The sequence below is a fragment of the Sciurus carolinensis genome, chromosome 4, assembly GCF_902686445.1.
Source record: "Sciurus carolinensis chromosome 4, mSciCar1.2, whole genome shotgun sequence".
Classification (NCBI taxonomy): domain Eukaryota; kingdom Metazoa; phylum Chordata; class Mammalia; order Rodentia; family Sciuridae; genus Sciurus; species Sciurus carolinensis.
The window spans coordinates 116,851,553-116,873,487 of NC_062216.1; the positions used below are offsets into that span (position 1 = coordinate 116,851,553).

The following is a 21,935-nucleotide window of genomic DNA, read 5'->3' on the forward strand; positions in this document are numbered from 1 at the left end:
TCAGAAAATACCTTACGGTCTTCAGGAGGAAAACAATACACTAAATTGTACAAGCCCAGAAAGACCTCTATCCCTCATTTTTACAAAGTCAGTGAGATGAGCAGTCAGAAAACTCTCCCTGAAGCAATTCAGGGCAATTACTGAGTTTCCAGTAATGAGGACAAAGACCTAAGAAAATAAAGGCAGAAGACAGAGGGTGGGGAGGCAAGCAGAAGAGTAACTTGCAGCTGACTCCATGAAATGACTCAGTAGGCCAGGTTTTAGTTAGAACTCTCTATTCTAAGCAAGAGTCTTGTTAAGACTAAGCCTTATTTTTCTCTCAAATTTTAAGCAGTACTCATACTTGGTGACCACAAGTAGCCTTACAGGGGTTGGCGTGGGGAAGATCCAGCAAGACAGTTATTTTCACAAGGCCCTTGCTGTCAGCAGCCTTGCTCATTTGGAGATAACATTATGATAAAAGATAAATGTCCTGTAATCTACTCCTGTCTAACCCATTCTTCTCCCACTTCAGATGAAGAGGGGAGCTCCTGGGCTGGGATGTAGCTCAATGGCAAAGCATCTGCCTTGCATTCGCAAAGTTCTGGGTTCGACCCCCCAGTTCCAAAAAAAAGATCTGAAGAGGGGAGCTCCTTTCTTCCTAGTCATGCATTCAACTTGTCAAGGTCAATGCACATAGCAATCTAGAGCATTTACCCATGCTGGAGGGGAAGACGAACTTCTTCTGGGGTAGCAATACGTCTTCTGAGAATATCACCTTTGGAGGAAGACAGGGGATACCCAAGTTAAAGAGTTTAAGAAAAATTCTGAAAACAGGCTAGTAGGGAAAGGCTAAATGCAACACAGGACATAAAACTTTTCTGGAACAAGCCAGAGGTAGAACAGAATCTGAATGCTCACCACTTCCAGAAGTAGTGACTCCCCCAGTAATCTCTTCCAGGTCAGCAGAGGCCTCAGGGAAGCTGCTAACATCCTTACTTGCTGGGGAAGCTATTGGGAAGGCAACTGCTGGGGAAGTTACAGGGGAAGCTTTTGGGGAGGTCACTGAAGTTGTCAAGGAGACTTCCGAGGAGGAGACTGCTGGGAGGGCCGCTGAGGAAGCTGAAGAGACTGTTGGGAAGACTACTGGGGAGACACGTGGGGAGGTTGCTGGAGAAACTGCTGGGGAGACTTCTGGTAAGATTTCTGGGGAGGCTGCTGGAGAAACTGCCAGGGAGATTGCTGGGGAAGCTGTTGGCAAGGCTGCTGGTGAGGTTCCTGGATGTAGTTGAATAGTGGTTGACTGGTCAGGGGCTGGCTGGGAAAGGGGTGGTGGGAAGTCTGAAGACCGAGTCTCTATTTCTTCCTGTTCAGCATCACTGCCATTATTCAGGTCAAAACTATTATCTAGAAACCAAAGACAGGGTAGGTAAAGGTAAAATGGCACCACATAAAATAGAATCTATTCTGTCAAACCTCAATTAAGCTAAAGAGGGTTACTTCAATGGTTTTTCCCTAGGGTTGGGAAAAGAAGCAGCTCTGGTTTTCCTCCCCAAACATTTATAATGATTAAAAGGCAAAACTAAAGCCCCTGCTGTCATTTGTATGAAAAGATATCTTTCACACTTGGAACTAAGAAGGACTATCTAACCTCCTTTTCCCTGCAAACTCCCAGTCTCAAAAGTTTCTCTGAACTGAGGACACAGGTCAAAGTGTATACTGTGTCCTTTTTTAGGACCATCACACCACTCACACCCATAGCCTCCTCAGCTCCCAGCAAATAAGTTATTACAGAATTCCCATTACTAAAGTACTAATTATGATAGTTATTCCCTCACTTTTTTGCAAGCCAAGAACTTTATTTGTCCTACCTTTTCTCACTTACCTTGCAGGACAGACTCCCCTAAGACAGGTGGAGAGTTGGGGCTGGCAAAGATAGAAGCTGATGTTTGACTATCATCTGCCAGAAGACTGAAGGCAGTAGCATTATTGAGGGAAGGGCAATCAAGGGCAGAGATCACAGGGCTATCCTCAAGAGGTAGCTTGTCTTCTGCACCCATCAGTTCTGTGTCATCTATACCATAAAGTCCTCCACTCACTGGTTCTGTTTATGGGGTGAAGAAAAAAAAAAAATTCAGAAAGCAGGACACTGAGGAAAAATTCAAAATCAAGATTTCCTTGAGAAATACTAGCCTGAAAATGTCCAATTCTAGTTTACAGTGTTAAGATTCTAACATTAAGTCAAGGGAGATTTATGGCACTCTAAAAGAATAGTCATGAGACTATAGAGAACACAAAGTTCTGAGGTAAAACTGAAAAGGTATTGATCTTGTATATCCACCCACAAATTCTTGCAAACTTCTAGCATTTATCATAAAACAGGTCTTGCTTATACTTTAGTAGGGGTAAAAGGTTATTGTTCATGGCAAATGTTTTCCTGATAGAACCAAGAGCCCGAATAGCCCAACTGTTTGGTAGTTAAGTCCCCATTCAGTGAATTGTTAAAGCCCAAGGCTCTTGGCCAAATGGAACACTGGGAAAGAACCTGGGAAATGAACCAAATCAGTTCAGAGTGCAATTGGCCGGGGTAACTGTGGTCTGCCAATGAATTATCTGGGGGCACTAAAGGTTCTCCAACACTCTCTCTGGTTTGCTATCTCTTCTAGGTAGTAGAAGCTGGCTATCCTCTGCTCAGGTGAATGCAACATTCTGCCTCCAAGCCCACCTGGTGCCAGAGAATCAAAGGGCTCAAGAGAATCTTCACTGAGGATTGGAGTGTCTTCCAGTTGATCAGGAAGATGTGAAGGATCATCTAAACAGCTCACTGTGGGATCAGGGACCAGGACTGAGACCTCTTGGTGTAATGACTCCACAGAGGGAACAGAGCCATTATAGCCACACATCTTTAGTTCTAGGGAATATGAGGAAAGAGCAAAAGTCAAAATCAATGCCTTCTACTGGTTCATTTAATTACAGTAGGCAATTAATTCTTTGCTAGAAGGGTATCCATTCAATCAACATTTATTGCTGCCAGGGTGCCAGTTCTATGTTGGGAACCTATCTTATCAAGACACTCTAAATAAGCAGAGAAGTGCTGGTAAAAATCAATCCTACGGCGAGCAAAGAAAGGGGAAAGGAGACTGGGGTCTGAGATAAGAACCCCATCATATGTCTCAGATGTCTTCCCTGATGAACAGGGAACACAGAAAATATCCTGTGATTTTATAAAGTGGTCAGTCACCCTTGTACTAAGAATCAATTGCAAGCTAAGCTTTTATCTATTTTGAGACAAACAATGAAAGGGGTTGTCACATGTACCAATGCTAACAACAACAAAAAGGAAACTGGGTAGACAAGCAATGCTATGTTCTGCCTGCTTACTTCCCTCCTTCACATGCCAATCACTACTAGTCTCAGCTCACTTTAGCAGCCGGCCTGAACTTGCCATAGTTGAAACAGCTTTAATGCCCACTGCTGATGTCCTAACCCTTTAGTGTATTTCGGAAGAAACCCTTCTTGATGCTGTGTCTGTTGGGGCTGTTTCAGGCTCGCCCACCTGCCCTCTCCAGGCCAGCAGCTCTGCATGAGCTTGAAATAATTTGCACTCCCACTCGCGAGCTGGTGCTGCAGCCACAAAAACACCAGCCACTTGGCTCTGCTAATCACCAACATGCAAATCAGCCTCCACTGCAGAGAGCTGGAAAGACAAGTTTTCCTCACCTCAAAAAGCCACTGTCCCCCACAGCCCCATTTTCCTTCTCCCCACCCAGTTCATGGACCCAGTTATACCTGGCTGCTCCTCTTCCAGCTCCAGGCTGCCTACCAAGCCAGTGCCATTCTCTGCCACAACTGTCAGCTCCTTTTCTGCTGCCTCATCAGGATGGATTCCACTGCCTACCTCCTGGGAGGGCGCAAAGGTCTGGATGCTAGATCCCAACATAGGAGAAGTCTGTGGGGAGGTGAAAAAACCTGGGGGTCCATTGGGCATCACCTCAAAATTCTGGTCAGGAAAGGAATCATATAGTTCCTGTGAATCGAAGTTTAGCCCCATGGGACTCTGGGTGCCGTTGGCCCAGAACTCTTGGCTCCCAGCCCGAAGGTTAGTGTTGTGACTTGGGGATGAAGGTTGTCGGTTGCCCCCAAGGATGCCGTTGAGTGGGTACTGTCCCCCCGAGAACTGGGAGAGAAGGGGTGGGTCCTTGAGGTTGCTGCCAGGATTGGCAGATGGGTACTGTGAGTAGTTCCAGAGACAGTCGTAGGCCACGTTGGGGTGATGGAGGTGTGAGGTGCTGGAGGAGTGGGGAGCAGAGTTCAAAATCCCTGAAGTAGTAGTGTGAGATACAGTAGATAAGCCATTAACATTCACATCCCCATTCAAACCTGGCAGAGAAGGAGAAAAAAGGGTTAGTTATGGATATATATGCAAGTAACTCTCCCAAAGAACCCCAAAGTAACAGCACTGACTAGAAAAAGGGAAGGTGAAATGGAGGGGGAGTCCCCCTGTTATATTTAGCTTTTGGGCCTCTGAGGAACACCAAACCCAGATGCTCCTAGAAGCTAGCTTAATAACTGCTGCTGAGGCTGCTGAGTAGGGGGCTGGGGAGCTCTCCAGGCCTACCATAGGGGCCACCAGCAGGAAGCTGGCTGTTGCTGCTGCTGCTGCTATAGACTTTATTAAATGAAGCTGTTTGCAGACTCCTTACAGTGACTTGCATTCTTTCCCACTTCTATTCCCTAGGGGAATTCTTTCCTTGAAGGGGCATGAATAAATTCTCCAATTCCCCGCCCCCCAACCTTTCCCTAGTGCCTGTTTGGCCCCACAGTGGCACCAGAAGGGACAGCCTCCACCTCACTGGCACATGCAGATCCAGCACTTTGTGCTGGGCTAAGAATAGAATGTGCAGTCACCACAGCCACAAGATTCCAGCTCAGAAGGTTGGACTGGGTTTTGCCCCTCCCCATAAGGCCAGAAATATAGTATGCAGGGGGTAAAAATCTTTGCATGACCAGTGCTGCAGAATTCAGCTCAACATCAATGACTTCTGGGATGATGAAGGACAATCGAATAAAAGGAACCAAGAAACCTAGGAAGCTGAAGGTGGGGCCCGGGAACCCCAATGAAATAAAGGAACATCTTTCTATCTGCAAGCCTCTTGTAGAGGATAGGAGGGTAAGTGGCAAGTATAATCCTGTTATTTTTCTACTGCAAGGAAGGAGAGAGGCATGTGGGTTTCTCTCTGCTTCTAGGCATCAAGGACTTAAAATCCAAGCAAAATTAGAGAGGTACTTGGTAGAGACATGGTACAGAATAACTGATAAGACAAATCTAGAAAAGACCAAACATGGCAGCAAGACCAATCATGGCAGCACCATTTCCATCTGGAATTATAAATTTCTCTCTGGAAAAACTACATAAGCACTAACCCCTCCCTTATCCCTATTTTCTACCCAACGAAAGGAGGCAACACAGGCAAATTTACCATCTGCCCTCCTCTGCTGCACAAACCAGAAGGCAAACATATCCCAACCCTTAACTCATCTTTCTCACCCTTACTTCGAGCCCAAAGCAGCTTCTCCAACCTCTAAAGGCAGTGTTTCAGATGGCCAGTCCTTTCTCTCTCTCTCATGGGTCCAACCTGGTTATCAGCAGCAGTAGATACCTCACTATTCTGTGGCAGTAGCCAGGGAACAGGGCTGACAGAAGAGCAGGCTAAGGTGAAAAAGCTAGTGTTTTTCTAATCCCCTCCAAACTTGTCAAAACTAAAAGTCTTAGACGTTTATTTCTCTCTAGTAGCTGGAGTTCTGTGGATTTACCTTCTCCCCATCTGGGAGGAAATAAAATTGTGGAATAGCCAGTCCAAAGTGGAGCCAAATCTCCTCCCATCAACCTACTCTAAAGAAATGATGCCCATTCCCACCCCAGGCCATGTGGCCCTCACACTCACTTTTCCCTTGCTGGGGGAAGTTCATGGGAGACCCGTTAGTGTAGAGGCCCTCCCCTGAGGAAGGAGAGGGTTTCAGTCCTGAGGCAGCAGGTGCAGGGGGAAGGCCAGTAAAGTTAAAATGGTCGTTTGCCTCCATTTCTGTAGGAGGGGAAAGAAAGGGGGAAAAAATACTGGCGGTTAAACAAGGTTATTTCACCTAGAATCTTCCAGAGGGAATGAATACCCCCCTTCCCTCCCTTTTCTCTTCTCTTGAGAAAGAAAAAGAGGAAATATGCCCCTAACCTGGGCAATGACCCTATAGAAATAGTCTTTTAAAATTAGCTTTAGAGTGATTAAAAAAAGTTCATGGAAAAAAAAAAAAAAAAAAAAAAACAAGAGAGAAGTCTAGAGGAGTCTACCCTCTGTGTACGTCCCACCCTCTTAACTCCCAGCCCAGGCTACCCTACCTCTTTGTTAGATATTAGCCCTTGATTGTAACTTTTGAAGTTCTCTATTCTTTTGTTTTATCCTCAACATGAGAGTCCCACTCCCAGGGTCCACAAAAATGTTCTTAAAACCATTTTTGACAGAAAGTGACAGAAATGGGGGTGTTGGTAGGAAAATCATATGTAATATACACCCTTTGTTTTATTACACCTGAGTTAAACAGTGTCTATGTTATCCTATCCACACCTCTAGACATCCTAGGACACTATCGTTACATGAGTAAAGGGTCTTGAAAAGGAGGATACACTTCAGAAAAAGTGACCATAATGCCAACACTCCAATCATCCAGGGATATTCTACCTCTTTTGGCAGTGCTGGAAATCAAACCCAAGGTCTTAAACATGCTAGGAAAGTGCTCTACCACTGACTTCTCTCCCAGTCTCAACGTTCTATTTCTTATTTGTGGGAAGTACCATGATGTCCAAGAATACAGGTCAAGTCAGGTCAGTGGCACACGTTTTAATCCCAGCAGCTCGGGGGGCTGAGGCAGGAGGATCTAGAGTTCAAAGCTAGCCTCAGCAACAGCGAGGTACTAAGCAACTCAGTGAGATCCAGTCTCTAAATAAAATACAAATTACTGCTGGGGATGGGGTTCAGTGGTTGAATGCCCCTGAGTTCAATCCCCAGTACCCCAAAATAAAAGAATATAGATTAAATGTCAGCGGTGAAAAATTGATTGAGAGTGTTCCAAAGAATACTGTTATGTCTACTATGATTAATTCCTAATGTTTTAGTTTCATGGCCTAAACATAAAGGGTCATGGAGAGAAGAGCAAGATGCTTATACTGTAAAGTGCAAACAGTGGTTCACGGAGGGGTAGTATGACTAAGAAGGTATTCTCTTTTTCCTGAATATGGTGTGATATACTATGAAGGAATGATGAGTGAAACCCTTGATCAGAACAAATTTAACTTTGAAAGAGTACAGAAAAGAAGAATGATAGGAGGCAGAAGCCAGAATTTTTGGTAAAGTCTGATACATCAATTAGATATCTGTGATATAATAGTACATACTAAGAATGTGAGAGAATCTGTCTTGATACACAAAAAGCAACTCCTTGGATTATATTACTTTTTAAAAAAATTTTTTTTAGATATTGTTAGGCCTTTATTTTATTCATTTATTTATATGTGGTGCTGAGAATCAAACCCAGTGCCTTAGACATGCTAGGCAAGTGCTCTACCACTGAGCCACAAACCCAGGCCCCGTTTTGGTTTTTTTGTGGCACTGAGATTGAACCCAGGGGTGTTCTACCAATGAGCTACACACCCAGTTCTTTTTATTTTTTATTTTTTGAGACAGGGTCTAAGTTGAGGTTGGCCTCAAATTTGCAATCCTCCTGCTTAGCCTCCCCAATCCTAAGATTACAGGTCTGCATCACTATATTCTCAAGGGCAGAAGAATTCACACAAAAAGGTTTCTTTTCCAGTTCCCAAGATGAAGCAATAAGCAGACCTAGGTGATGTCTGAATTAACCATTTGGAAGGGAAAATAAATTGGTTAAGAACTATATGGTCACTAACCAACATTTGTAAGGGTTATGTTCATGAGTATGCCACAAACTGCAAATGAGACTTCATTAGGTAAATTATACATATGTATATATATGATTCTGAGCATGAAATATAAAGCTCTTTCTGTATAATACATGACATTACTAAAATTTTCCAAATTAAATATAATTATCTCTACCTTAATCAATTAACTAAAATAAGAAATAAAAATAAAAGTATGTGTTTTGTTGAGGAGAAAAATTTTTAGGACTCACTTCTTTTCCATATAGAATTCCCCATTTCTATTCTAAAGTACCAGACCTCAACAGGCTGTACATAGATGAACAAACCAAATCTCTAGAGAAAAGACCTCATGGTCCTTCCTTCAGAATTTCCCTATTATTGTTAAATACTACTCCTTATCAGTAGGGGGTCTGAAAATTAACCATTATAAGATTAATAACCCTGCTGAATGAAAAACATAAAAAAAGAAAGGTCATTCCCTAATATACAGGTTAAGTTTCCAAAGCTTAACCCACAGAGCAAAGAGGACATTCAGTAGTTCACTTCGGATATCCTGGATATGCTATGCCTGGAAAGTCAATTTCATTTGATTATCTCCCCAGTTTCACCTCTCCTTTTCCCCAGTTTTATGCACAGCCACACCTCCTCTGCTGTGTGAGGACAGGGACACAGGGACACACACACACATCTTTTCTTCCTTTGTACTCTAGACTATATCTTCTCACTCAATGATGGGTCACAGTTCATTTTTCCATTCTCTATTTGAATCCATGAGGAAACTAGTGACCTCTTTGCTGCTCCTGTTATATAAAATATGTATCGTACTTCACACAATAAGTGGATAGCTCACAGAAATCAAAGAAGTAAAAGGAATGGGAAGTTATCTGGTACCTGAGGTCTGCTTCCACACCTGTTTGAGTAAAGGGTCAGAGGAACCACAACCATTTCATTTACAAGCTTCCAAAACACTGTGTTGTTCAGAGAGGTCAGCACAATGTAGCAGGCTCTAGGTTCAAATCCCAGACCTTGGATTTAAACTTGCTGAGCCTCAGTTCATCATTATAAAAAAACTGAGGCATGCACTTCCAGAACTTGTGAGGATTACATGAATATCTATATAAACACCCTAGCATAGCGTCTGTCACCCCGCAAACATTCAATAAATGTTAGCTATTATTATTAGACAAAGAGTAACATGTATGCTTAGTTTTCAAAATGATAAATCAGCTCTACAAGGTCAAAATACAATTCAAAACTACCACCAGCATGGGAGATACTACAAAACCAGAGATGACCAGTTCAGAGGTCAACTTGACCCCTGATTTCAGTTGTCATTTAAACATGGGATCCCAATATGGGAATACAGTAAAAATGTGAGCAGCTCCTTTCCACAATAAACCTAGGGCTATTTCATTCTAATCTTCCTATCCAAGATGCTTTATACAATAATGCCTTAAGATAAATTCTACCTTTCAATCCAGAGCCAGTAAGAACAGTAAAGCAAAGAAGGGGGATATCTTGCTGGAAGGAAGGAAGGAAGGAGGGAAAGAAGGAAGGAAGGAAAGAACGAAGGAAGGAAGGAGAAGGGACAGGAAGGGAAGGGAAGGGAAGGGAAAGGAAGGGAAGGAAAGGAAGGAAATAAATAAGTAAATCAGCCAGTGCCCAACCCCCAGAATAGCAGACAGTTCTCATGATCAGGAAGTACAATCAGGAAAACACCCAGCCCAATCCCAGTTGTACATACTGGATGTCTTAAGAGCCCTCGTGTTGGGGGTTAGGGATATAGCTCAGTGGTAGAGGGCTTGCCTAGCTGGGTTCAACCCCCAACACAGAAAAGAAGGGGAAAAAGCTTGTGTTTCATTTGTTTTTTGATTGTGGTTGCTGTATTCTGTTTTTGCAGTACTGGGAATTGAACCCATGAGTACTCCACCACCCAGTTACATTTCATTTGTAAGAATTAAGTTATACTGCCCCTTAAATTTTAAGCAGTAAGGCAATATTCACATGGCCAAACTGGCTGCTTTTCTCAACCGCAATAAGAGTTTCTACGCTGTGGGTCTATGACATGGTTTTAACAGAGAAAGGCTGACAATGCACAAAGTATTGAAATAAATAAATATTAACAGATTTCAACACTGTTGCAGGTGTCCTACCTAACCAATTCTAACCCTTAGGCCTCTGAGGCTACCCCGTCCTGCACCCTCCAAAAAAACAAAACAAAACAAAAACCACAAGATGCATCAATACCCTCCAGCCATACACTTTGGTAATTCCTGCAGCTCTTAAAAAAAAAAAAAAAAAAAAAAAAAAAAAGGGAGGTTTCTAATAGGGTATAGGGAATGAGACTTGAAACCCTGCTCCAACACAAAAGCTGTTCCATTTCTGCCCCAAACTCTAGGGAAGTTATAAGTTTTCAAGTTCCTGACTGCAAGTAGCGATATTTGACTTTTGTATCTAAAAACCTCTTTTCCCTAGCTAAGTCACCATCTTCCTCCACCAATAGAGTTCTAAGTGCCAAGCTCAAAACTGAAATGCTCTCTTCTCCAGTCAGGACAGTCCATCTGACAACACTGGTTAACAAGCTTCCTTTGGAATTCTGATTCAGATACACTATTATGTACCAACTGAGACTCATTCTTTTTCAAAATGTCCTTTCCTTAACCCCCTTTCCTAGTTAAAACTCTATGTGAGGCTGAAGGAAAATGATGAAAGAAAGATTATATTGAAGGCAGCAGGGGAACTCAAAGAAAACTGCCATGTTCAGGCTGCTCAAGACAATACAAAGATGACTTGTTCTCTGTCCTTACTACTTCTTAACTATGTAGGTTCTACAGCATCAACTGGATATTAAGTCCCACCATTATTATTTCTAGCATCTAATTTAATGCTAAACGCATACAAGAATCAAGTTTTTGTTGAACCCATAATCTGAACAAATAGAGTAAATCCACTCCCTCCTCTGTCTACCAGCTTACTATCAAAGAACTGTTGTGGGCTTTCCACCTATTTTCAGAGAACAAAAAAAATTCAGTTTCATTCTATGTTCATAAATATAAACATTTCTAGAGGAAAGAAAAGACTCAGATCTTAGGTATTTTTTAGATAGCCTTTCCCTATAAGGGACTGGGGAACAGGGAACAGGAAAGTAGAGAGAATGTAAAAAGCCATTAAATTCAAGTTCTAAATCAAGCGTTCTAACAGTTCTAACTCTAACTGAACACTCAAGGTACAACAGATTTTAAGACATTTAACTAAATAAAGGAACCACATAACAACCTAGGTTAGGTTTTCTGCCACAGCTCTGGTCACTTCACGATCAGAAAACTAGAATTGTCCTTGAAATTGCAGCACACTAAAAGCAGAGTCCAGAGTTTTATAACAAGGTATGTCTTTCTTTCAGATCTGATTGTTTTCAGAATTTCAACAATTAAGGGCTCAAACCCTTCCTACAACAAGATGGTCCCCTCCCAAAAATAAGCTGAGCAAGCTGTTAAGAATCCCCTGAGTGCTGGGTGTGGTAAACCAGGCCTGTAATCCCAGTGACTTCGAAGGCTGAGGAAGGAGGAGCAAGGGTTCAAAGCCAGCCTCAGTAACTTAGAGAGACCCTGTCTCAAAATTAAAAATAAAAAGGGCGAGGGATGTGGTTCAGTGGTTTAAGTGCCCCTTTAGTTCAATCCCTGGAACAACAACAACAACAGCAACAACAAAAAAACCAAACAAAGCAATCCAAATCCATTAGTGCCAGGTGTGGCAGTGGTATAGCAAAGCAGGAAGATCAAAGGTTTAAGACCAGCTTGAGCAACTTGGTGAGATGCTGTCTCAAATTTTTAAAAAAGGCTGGGGATGTATCCCAATGGTAGAGCAATCCTGGGTATAATCCCTCATATCTCAAAAAATGGGTGTTGGGGGAGGGTGTGATAAGATCTAGAGATAAACTAAAGTACAAGGAATAATGTGTAGGTAATATGGAAATAATATATTTTATATAAGGGACTTATGTGAACATTCTCACATTTTGATGTTCTTGGGGATCCTGGAACCAATCCCCTACAAGTATAACTGCATTCTCTGTAGTGAAGGGAGGAACAAAACACAAGCCAATGCTACTTTTGCTGCTGGTGACAAGAACAATTTCCAGACCTATTCAAAGATAGGGTGTTTTTTGTTAGTTTGTTTTTGTTTTGCTTTGCAGAAGTTTTTTAAACTTCAAAATCATACAATCTGACAAGTTGGTGAAAACCATTCCTTACACATATGAGACAACTCTTAAAGTGTTTACCTTGGGCTATGAGACCTATGAAGATACCAATATCCTAAGAAACAAATCAGGACCATTATCTGGGCCAGGAAATACCTCAAGAGTTGTATATTTCACTCTATTTCCTAGGACATAAAAACTGGGATTACTGCCTCACTTAACGTCACACACAAGGTCAAATATCACAATTACTGACTACCTTCTACACTGTTTTAACAGTAAAAGAATATAGAAGGGCTGGGTATGGGGGTGCACATCTGTAATCCCAGTGACTCAAGAGGCTGAGGTAGGAGGATTTCAGGTTCAAGACCAGCTTCAGCAACTCAGTGACACCCTAAACAACTTGACAAGACCCTGACTTAAAATACAAAATAAAAAAAGGGCTAGGGATGTGGTTCATTGGTTAAGCACCACTGGCTTCAATTCCCTCACCCCTCAAAATAAAGAGGGGCTTGACCTCTTCAGAGATGAAAAGGTCAACAGCCAGAAGACATCAGCAGCAGCCCTAACAGGCTTTGCTTTTCTCTCTTGGCAACACCTGCTTCCGAAACAATACTGCAAAATGAATCACTCAGGACATTCTAGATTTCTGACTGGCTGTTCTCTTTCTACCTCAGATTTGTTCTTTTAGGAAGAAGTTAAAGAGGACCAGTCAATATTAAGAAATCTACTTCTCTGGTGCAGTGTGGTGGTACATGTCTGTAACACCAGCTATTCTGGAGGCTGAGGCAAGAGGATTGCCAGACTTGGTAGCTTAGCAAGAATCTGTCTCAAAATAGAAAATAAAAAGGGCTGGAGATGTAGCTCAGTAAAAAGCACCCCTGGGTACAATCCCTAGTGAGGGCTGGGGGAAGAAATCTATTTCTCTGATAGAAAAATGCATTCATTTTACAAAAAGGCAAAGAAAGGTTTGCCTCATTTTTGTATCAAATGAAGTCACCAGTTTTTTAAAAACATTTCTTTGTTGTCAATGAAATTTTTATTTATTTATATGCAGTGCTAAGAATCGAACCCAGTGCCTCATGCATGCTAGGCAAGTGCTCTGTCAAAGAGCCACTACTTCAGCCCAAAGTTACTGTTTTCTCAAAATCTGTTTCTATTTCTTTCAAAAACTACAAAAAATAGAGTAATCTTTTCTTCACCCCACCCCCACCATTGCCCCAGTGTGTGTGGGGGAGATGGAACCCAGGGGTTGGGCATTCTACCACTGAGTTACAACCTCAGCTCTCTTGTCTTTTTTTTTTTTTTTAATATTTTATTAGTTTTGATGAAACTTTATTTATTTGTATGCAGTGCTGAGAATCGAACACAGTGCCTCACCCATGCTAGGCAAGCTCTCTACCACTGAGCCACAATCCCAGCCCCCTCTTCAGTTTTTTAACCCCAACACGTAAAATCAATCTACTTCTCTGTCAGGTCTCAATTTAGGCAAGCAAAGGTTGAAAAAAGGGAAGCTTAAAAATTAGTGTGAAATCATCTTTATCAGAAAGCAACTCAAAGAAACCAACCAGTCTAGAGGAGGGGTTAAAAAAAAAAAAAAAAAAAAAGGATGCTGACATCAGATGAATTTTTTTTTTTTTTTTTTTTTTTGGGTGCTGGGGATCGAACCCAGGGCCTTGTGCTTACAAGGCAAGCACTCTACCGTCTGAACTATCTCCCTAGCCCCATGAATTTGTTTTAACTGTTTCCAGGATATCAACAGTTCCAATAAAAATGAGCAATGATGTCATTTTACTAGTTATGATGCCACTTTCATACAATCACATACATCTCTGTTCTTATCCTGGATCTTCAATCTAGGAATCTACATCCAGGTAGATTTTTGACTACAAAACAGTGAAAAGATTATTTAAAAGCCAGGCTTACACTGTTTTTAGGATATTCCAAATAACCTTAATATTTTGACCCACAAAATCTGAACTCCTGTAGCCAACTCTTGTCCCTAACCAAACTCAGAGTGTAACAAAATGTTTGGAGACCTAGCACCCAGTGCCATGCTATAGAAGAAATCAGGTGTGTGGGGGGGAATGGGCACATAACTATGCACAAAAAAGAAAAAGCCTACCACTCTCCAAGAATAAGGAGATGTTCTTCTATGGACTGAAGAGTAAATTAAATAATAGCAAACTCTCTTATTCTAATTACTTCTGCACAAGGTAAAACCTCTAGCACCCTAGGTCAACTAACAGGCTCCCCACAGAGACTGTCCTTAGGCTAAAATCACCACTGACTGTGAACAAGTTTGCCACTCAGTCCTTACGCAGATATACAAATCCTAAACATTGTTAAATCTTCCCCATGTCCTTCTCTTTCTCGGCTTCTCAGGACTTACCCTTCTTCAATTCACAAGCTTACTTGTTCAGAAGCTCTACAGTACCGAACCTGTCTTACTCCAGACCATACTAAGCAAGATCCCAAGTCTTGGCAGTTATGCTGAGGGAATCAGTATCACTAGTATTTTAACATGTACCCTGCTGGTGGATAATGGAGTTTGTTGTTCTATGACCTCTAGCTCAAGGGGAAAAAAACCCAGAGACAGAGATACTCTGGAGGAAGGAATCAGGATCAGTAAGTAGTTGACTACTTCCAGCTGACAAATTCAGTTCACAAAAAACAAACAAAAAACACGTCCAAAGAAAGGTCTCTGAGGCCACATGGTAAGCAGGATCCAAGTTTGCCCAGAAGGTCTCAGAAAATGAAACCAAATCTGATTAAAATGGACATTTCAAAACAACGAGAGACAGAGAGACAGCAGCAAAGGCACAGCTGCCATTTCCCGGCCACTTCCTGCAGGAGGCTGGGGGAGGGGCTGTTTGTGTACAGATGGAGGTGGAGGCTATCCCCTCAGTCACCCCCAAAGGATACAAATCCCTTACTCCAATAAGCCTTACAAAGGATGACTGCGAATAGCATTGCCTTCCCCTGGAAATTGAGAACACAGAGAAAGAAAAGGATGATGCGAGATCATCTTTTCTGACACGGAAACGGGGATCCCCTTACTGAGGGATTTCCTCGGAAAGGAATCCCTCTTTATTCTTCCCCCGAGTCTAGCTTAAATCCGGATGCCTAGCATCAGGCCTATGGACCCCCATTCCTGGAGAGGGAGACTCTCTCTGGGAGCGAGGGCCCCTTGCCAAGTGCAGCACCATCCCCAGCCAGGCCCTCCCCTGCACTTCAAGCTCAAGAGATCCTGGGCGCTCCCCCAGGGAGACTTGCTCAGGCCCTTGGAAACCTCTTCAACCCTTCACTCACCACAGACAAAATGCCCCGATCCCCAGAGTTTAACCCACCCAGGGAACCCCCTTACACACCCCTGGAACGTGGGCAATCCCCACCCCCAACCAAAGAGGTGGAGCCCCTCCCGGGATTCCACCCCGGTTCCCCCACAGGAGTCATCTCCGCCAGCCAAGAGGCTTCTCCGCCTCCTCCAACCGCTTCGCTGCCGCCGGGAGCCTCCGCAGCTCCGCCCGTTCCCGCGGCCCGGTGCCGCGGTCCTCAGCAGCCCCGCCAGCCCCCCGGGCAGAGAGAACCCCGCCTCTGGCTGAGTCCTAGCGGGAAATTAGCCGGAGTCAGCTTCTCGCCCCAGGCAAGGCTCAAGACGACTAGGAAGCCTGGTTTCCCAGAGGAAAGCCTCCGGTAAAAGCGGGGCTCCCTCCCCTCAGGCCCCCGGCCAGACTCCACAAACCTGAGAAGGCGGCGTCCAGCCGGGCTCGGGGTTCGTCTCTCCCCGGGGGGTGGACGGTTCACATGGCCGCGCTGCGGGCGCCAGGAGGAGAGGAGACGCCCGCAGGGGGGAGGGGGGCCTGGGGTCCCGGGCCCGGGAAGGGGGGAGGGGGACGCGGCTCAACCGCGGGGCCCGAGCGGAGCCAACATGGCCGGCGGGGGAGGAGTGAGTCGGTGCCGGAGGGGGCGGGGAAGCTGCGGCCGAGAAAGAGCCGCCCTCCGCGGCCTCCGTTCCTGGGTCCTAGTGCCCGGCGTCCTGGCATCCAGACCCGGATCTGGGTCCTAGTGCCACTCTGAGTCCTAACAACCCTGCCCCCTGGTCAGCTCCCTCTATAGCCGTATCTCTTTGCCCACTGTAGTCTTCACAAACCAGAAAGGTGAGCCACAGTCCCAAAGTTAATCTAAAAGACTAGGTCACATTTTTAGGACTAAAGGCACGTCCTACTTCCCTGGGGAGGCGGGCACCTGTAAGATTAATTTTGGAGGGCAGTTTATTTCTCTGGGCAGGGTAGTGGAGAAATAGAAATGAAAAGGTTAGTTAGGGCGATTCCGTCCTGGTAAAGGAGTGGAGAGAGGCAAGAGTCCGCTGCCAACTCACCTCTGTCCTGTCGGGGAAGCCAGGTCCTGCCTGGATCACCACTTTCTAGGCGACATCTGCAGGGCCCTGGGCTTCGGAAAGATACCTGTGAGTGGGGAAAAGGAGGCTCGGCTTTGGGACCAGACAAGGAAGACCTGAGTCTAGCCTAAATGCAGTCGGAGGGGTAGACAATAAGTAGAAAACTAACCAACAAATAAGATACTTCAAAGCTCTACCTATAGTTCCACTTTTACTGAAGGAGTGCATAGATATATGAAATCTTCACACAGAACAGGAAAGCAAAATCTAACAGAAGATTAGAGTTTGGCTGTTACCTTTAAAACGTTATTGCAAGGTCCCAGAATGGGGAACTATGTCATATGGTAGAGCTTATATTTAATTTCTCATTCAACCTTTTCTTGTTTGTCAAGCTAAGGAATTAAAGCCCAGAGAGGTTCACTAATTTGTTCAAGGTCAAACAGTGTAGAAAGTATGCCTAGAAAGGAAAACAAGTTTCCTTTCCTTATAATTCAACACTTTGCAGGCTTCAAGATAATTCCCATTCGATTCATCGCAATGCAGTTCTAAAAACAATTGCCTAAACCTTGCAAAGCTCAGGCTGAATATCCTGGAAGAGCAACAGAGTGGGGGTGGTGAAACTCTGGCAGGTTGGGGAATGTCAACAAATACCTTTTCCTCTGGAGGTTTGAGAAGGACATAGATCTGAAAACTGAGTAGGGTGCCAAATCCATCAGTCTAGATTGAATTTCCTTACTCCACAGAGGGGTGGGCTCTTGAGTTTTGGGGACACCACCCACCACAACAAATAGCTAAGAGGATAAAAAGGAAGCTTGCTTTAGCAAAACCTCACAAAGTGTGCAGACCAGCAGAGGCTAAGGGGAGTCTCTCCCTCTCCTGAGATAAGTAGATTACCAGGGGAAGGAGCAGACAGGTAGAAATCAAAATCCTTCCCTATTCTCTATCAAAACAGATTTATAGGTCATCAAAGGGAGGGGGAGACACCCCCTCCACATTCTGCTGATCAAGTCCCTAAGTAGAAGCCACAATGAAGTTAGAAAAGTCCTTCCTTCTGGAGAAAGAAGGGATCTAGCAAATTTCCGCTAAGGAATGCCTTTCTGTCCCCAAAATAAAAAATAAAGGTACGTGGAGAAGCAAGCTCAGAGCATGAAACAGGCACCAAAAGGGCGGGAAGGAAGAGGGGACAAATGGACAGAACTGGTATTCCCTTTTTCTGCCTCTTCCCTTTTCCAGGGCAGATTAGGGAGAATCTTCCTACCTACGCCCGGCAATAGCAGGGCCAGCCAGTCCCAGACTGGATAAGCAGGGGAGGAGCCTGCGCCAGTCAGACGGGTGTAGCCACGCCCCTCCGCTCCACCACCACACACCCACACACACCCTCCGCAGGCTCCACTCCGCTCCGGAAGAGCCGGTTACTCCAGTGCCCCACTGACTGCCTCCACCCCTTCCGAGCCCCAGGCCTAGTCTCCAGGGCAACCCCAACTATCCCAGACAGAGTGTTTGGGAAGAGGAGCACTGGATAGAAAAGGACCACTTGGGATTAGAAAAGAAAATGGAGCAGGATCCACTTTTCCCATCTGGTACAGAAAGATTACAATCACCTTCATCCCTGGATGATACCCTGCCTTATTCCCATCTAAGCAGAGATCTTCCTTGCTCTCTGAAGGATGGGGGTCTGCTGCCGATGTGCCCTACAGCTGGGTGTTTACTTCTTGCCAGACGCCACCCCATGCAGCAGCTGTGCTTCTCCCCATCCAGACGACAGAGGGCAGACTGACCCCATATGTCTCCAAACATTCCTCAATCCCATCAGATGTGAGATGTGGCCAATCACCCACCCGCTCCTTTAAGAAGCTACTAGAAAGGGGAAGGGGCAATTTTTTTTTTTTTTCTTTTTTCTTTTTAAGCAACTTGTGAGGAAAGTGTCTAGGGAATAGACTGAACCGCCCTCAAGACAGGTCAATGGACAAGAAATGAAGAGAAAGGGGAGTGAAACATTGAACACCTGCTCCCCTTTTCTCGCACTCCCGGTGTTCCTCCTACTGCACCTCCCTGACTCTGGGGTCAGCTGCCACCGTGCCTGGCTCCATTTTGGAGCCAGATGGCTGGGCGTGGGGGAGGGAGAGAAGGGAAGTCATCGCATCCTACCTCCTTCCCTCTCCACCTCCAGACACTCCTGGCATCCAACCCAAGCACTACTGCTGACCACCCTCCCTCCCGCCAGCGCCCTCCCATCCCCCTAGAACGTGACTCAGAAGAATATGAAGCAAATCCTAACACCCCATTCCTTAATTCTGAAGGTGAGGGGTAGGATTGACAGCACAAGGATCAGAGCCCGGGCTGCAATGGGATGGAGGGAGGGGAATTCCCCACTGGAGGTAGAGTAATTATAAAAGACCTTCCTTCCTTCGCTGGACTGTGAATGGATCATACTGTTAATAGGGTCCAGTAGAGAGATGGCTTTCAGCCCTGTTGACCATTGTATTTGCTTCCCCCCCACACACACCCCACCCCTTTAGAGCAAAACAGTTTCCTCACCATCCATATTTTAGAAAGGTTAGATTCTCTCATGATACATTAAAAGAAAACAACCTCTCATCTCCCCTCCAAGTCAGCCTGTGCCCCTCAGATTTACGATCTTATTTCCAAACTTCCAAATGGGAGTCTCCATGGTGGCCCCACTTGATAGTGAGGCCCAAATTTCTTTTGGGTAGGGACTTCCTCTGCATCTGAATAAAGAAGGCTGGGCTTCTCTCGTCTTAACACCCCAACTCCCTTAAAGACAGACCAAGCCCGGATCCTTTCTTCCCCCAAGCGCTGGGGTCCCCCAGCTCCGGGATCCTGGGGGAAGGGCGTTCCTAGGTTGGAACAGCCAACCCCAGGCCCAAGAAGAGGGCCCTTCCCACCTGGGTTCAATAGGCGGTGCTGAGGTCGGACCCCAAACTCCGGAAGATGAAGGATGGAGAAGGGCTACAGAAAAGCTTTAAGTGGACTTAGTTGAACTTGAAGGGCTAGCAAGGCATGGCCAGACAGTGACTGTAGTCTATGCTGCGCCCCACTCCCGCCCGACCCTTACTACGGGTAAGGAGAGGAGTTGGGGTGGCGGTTATTCCCCCTCCCATTGGGGTTAGGATGGCGTGGGAAAGCGCTAATTCCAGAGGGGAGGAGGCGAAACCTAGACCGCGGGAGATTTTTTGGCGAGGAAAGCGCGGGGGAGGGGAGATCCTGGGCCCAGAATAGGAAGGGTACCCGGGAGAGGATGGCGGAGACGTGAGAAGCCTCTGGATTCCGGTCGCAGAGGACAGGGGAGAAATGGGCGAGTAGATAGTGCGGGGGAGAGAGGAAGGGCAGCTCCCGCGGTGAAAGGGCAGATCCTGAAACCCGGGGCAGGGGACCGGGGGCCGGCAAGCCCCGGGACTCGGTGCCGGACGTGGGTGCCGGGCCTCACCTGGAGCAGGGCCGGGCCGCGGGCGGCGGCGGCGGCGGCGCAGGTGGCCGAGCCGGGCGGCGGCGGCGCCTCCTCCCCCAGCCCAGGGCCGGCGGCGGTGGAGGGGGGAGGTGGCGCTTAAAGGGGCAGGAGCTACTGGGGTGAGAACGAGCGCTTGGGAAGGGCTGTCGCGAAGGCTCCGCTGGGGGATGGGGAAGCGGGTGGCGTCTCCTAGGGGCCAGAACCAGGAAGGATCCCAGATGGAGGAAGAGAACAGATCCCAGGAAGAGACAGAAACTTCTGTGGCGAAGTGGGGGGATGGTGGTGGGTCCGAACAGAAGTACTTGGGTGAGCTCTGCCTGCGCTCCCGAGCCTCGAAAGACCCCTTCACAAAGGAGGCTGAGAAGGCAGCGGGTGCCCCAAGGATTCCAAGGAGACCAGGGAAAGAGGGAGAGGGAACTCAAGGCCCAGCATACTGGGGATCACGCACAGCGGCCTACTAGGTGAACAGGTTCCGGTGTTTCAGATCCTCACGCACCCATCCGCACAGCCGTGGAGCCTCTGGAATCGAGAAGCCGCAAGGGCAAAATTCTCCCAGTTCTCTCAACCTCAGCTCTACCTCGCACTCGGTGTCCTCGATGACTAATGTGGAGGCCATCTATAGCAGCCCTAGTGAGGCTGATGTGGGTCTGTGAGAATGGGCTTTATTCATAGTTCAGTTTTGCTCCAACTACCAGTAACCTCTGGGGCAACAGGAAGCAGCTGCTCTGTGCAGCCCCCACCTGGTGGTGGGTCAGGGTGGGGGAGGAGAGAAGACAGGGACTTAAAGGCCTAAGAGAAATTAGGGGGAAGAAAGCACCTCAGAGACCCTCCCCAACATGACCAAAAGCGGGCCTTTCTTTTGTGTGGGCTAGCAAAAAGTACAAAAGAATATTACTTGAATCTCCCCAGCTTAAATGGAAATGAGCGAGGGGCAATACTCCACAGGGGAGAGGGGAAAACCCCGGTCTAAGGTACAGGCTCAGGGGCTTCCTTAAAAGTAGAGCTTGCAATGCTAGGATCCCATGGTGGGCAGCCTCATCAGCTGAGCTCTCTGACCTCTGCATAGTCCCATTTCCTTTCCTTCACCCCCAAAATGTGCAAAGGTTAGGCCCCACCCCTGCTGAGTCAGGCAGGGAGGGAGCTAGGCATCCCTCAGGCCTTCCCCAGGGCTGGCCCAGTACTTACCCATGTCAGTCGGCAGGGTTCCAGGCTAGGACCACCCGGCTTCTCACTGTCCTTGGGTCCCCCTTCACGCAAAAGCTGGTATTGGATCCTCTCAAACTGTGAGCTGGGAACTAGCAAGAATCAAAAAGCCAATGTATGCTTCCTCCAAACCACACAGCCTGAACTGCTGTAGGGTGATGTCCCTGTGTGACAGACTGGAGTGGAGAGGGAGGAGGGAAGGGCGGGGCTTTCTCTGGGTGGAGAGAGGGAGGAGGCAAGGACAGGGCAGACCAGGAGAAATATGGAGGAAGGTTAGAACTGTGTTGACACTTCAGTAGCGTGGTAAGAGGGCGGTAGGGGGAAGGAAATAAGTAGTTGCGCTAGTAAGAGGGAGAAGGTTCTAGATAAATGCTGAAGGACATAAAGCTGTCAGGGTAAGGGGTAAAGGGATGCAAATGACCTTTAGGATTTCAGTTCCCAGGTCTGCATCTGGATGTATAGGAAAACAGAACAGAAAGGGTGGACCCATACCCTGGGGCATTCTTCTCCAGGTTCTTATCCACTCCAGTCAGGACCTGGAGGAAGTGTCCCCACCCCCATAACTCATCATTTCCCCAAATCCAAGATTTTCTGGGAGCAAACTACCAGGCACAAGTAGCTCAGGGGCTCCACCTTCTGTCCAGTTCATGACACAGGAGAGACTGGTGCCAAGAACGTCATAGGCAGATGGGAGGAAGCTTAGAGGCCCTACTCCACCCCTGGCGCCTCTCCCAGGGCC

General features: G+C 46.2%; 2 protein-coding genes across 8 annotated transcripts in view; one reads left to right on the plus strand and one right to left on the minus strand.

Annotated features, from left to right (window-relative positions):
* Rbms2 (RNA binding motif single stranded interacting protein 2) overlaps positions 1-4,732 on the plus strand; it is an 85,052-nt gene extending 80,320 nt beyond the window's left edge. The window contains exon 14 of the mRNA XM_047550070.1: positions 2,646-4,732. The gene's annotated coding sequence lies outside the window, so the exon portion shown is untranslated. The remainder of the gene's footprint in view (positions 1-2,645) is intronic.
* Positions 1-21,357, minus strand: part of Baz2a (bromodomain adjacent to zinc finger domain 2A) — a 34,276-nt gene extending 12,919 nt beyond the window's left edge. For 2 of the 7 annotated variants that reach the window (XM_047550061.1, XM_047550060.1), the window contains exons 1-7: positions 21,179-21,357; positions 5,925-6,062; positions 3,769-4,359; positions 2,705-2,890; positions 1,865-2,083; positions 901-1,386; positions 697-757 (exon numbers count right to left, since the gene is read on the minus strand). In XM_047550061.1, coding sequence (XP_047406017.1) covers positions 697-757; positions 901-1,386; positions 1,865-2,083; positions 2,705-2,890; positions 3,769-4,359; positions 5,925-6,062; positions 21,179-21,182 — 1,685 coding nt within the window. In that variant the 5' untranslated portion in view covers positions 21,183-21,357. Of the gene's footprint in view, positions 1-696; positions 758-900; positions 1,387-1,864; positions 2,084-2,704; positions 2,891-3,535; positions 3,660-3,768; positions 4,360-5,924; positions 6,063-15,870; positions 16,043-16,506; positions 16,592-19,972; positions 19,992-21,178 lie in introns of those variants that run through there. The other 5 variants (XM_047550062.1, XM_047550064.1, XM_047550063.1 and 2 more) reach the window with 5 other exon arrangements.
* Positions 21,358-21,935: the final 578 nt, after the last annotated feature.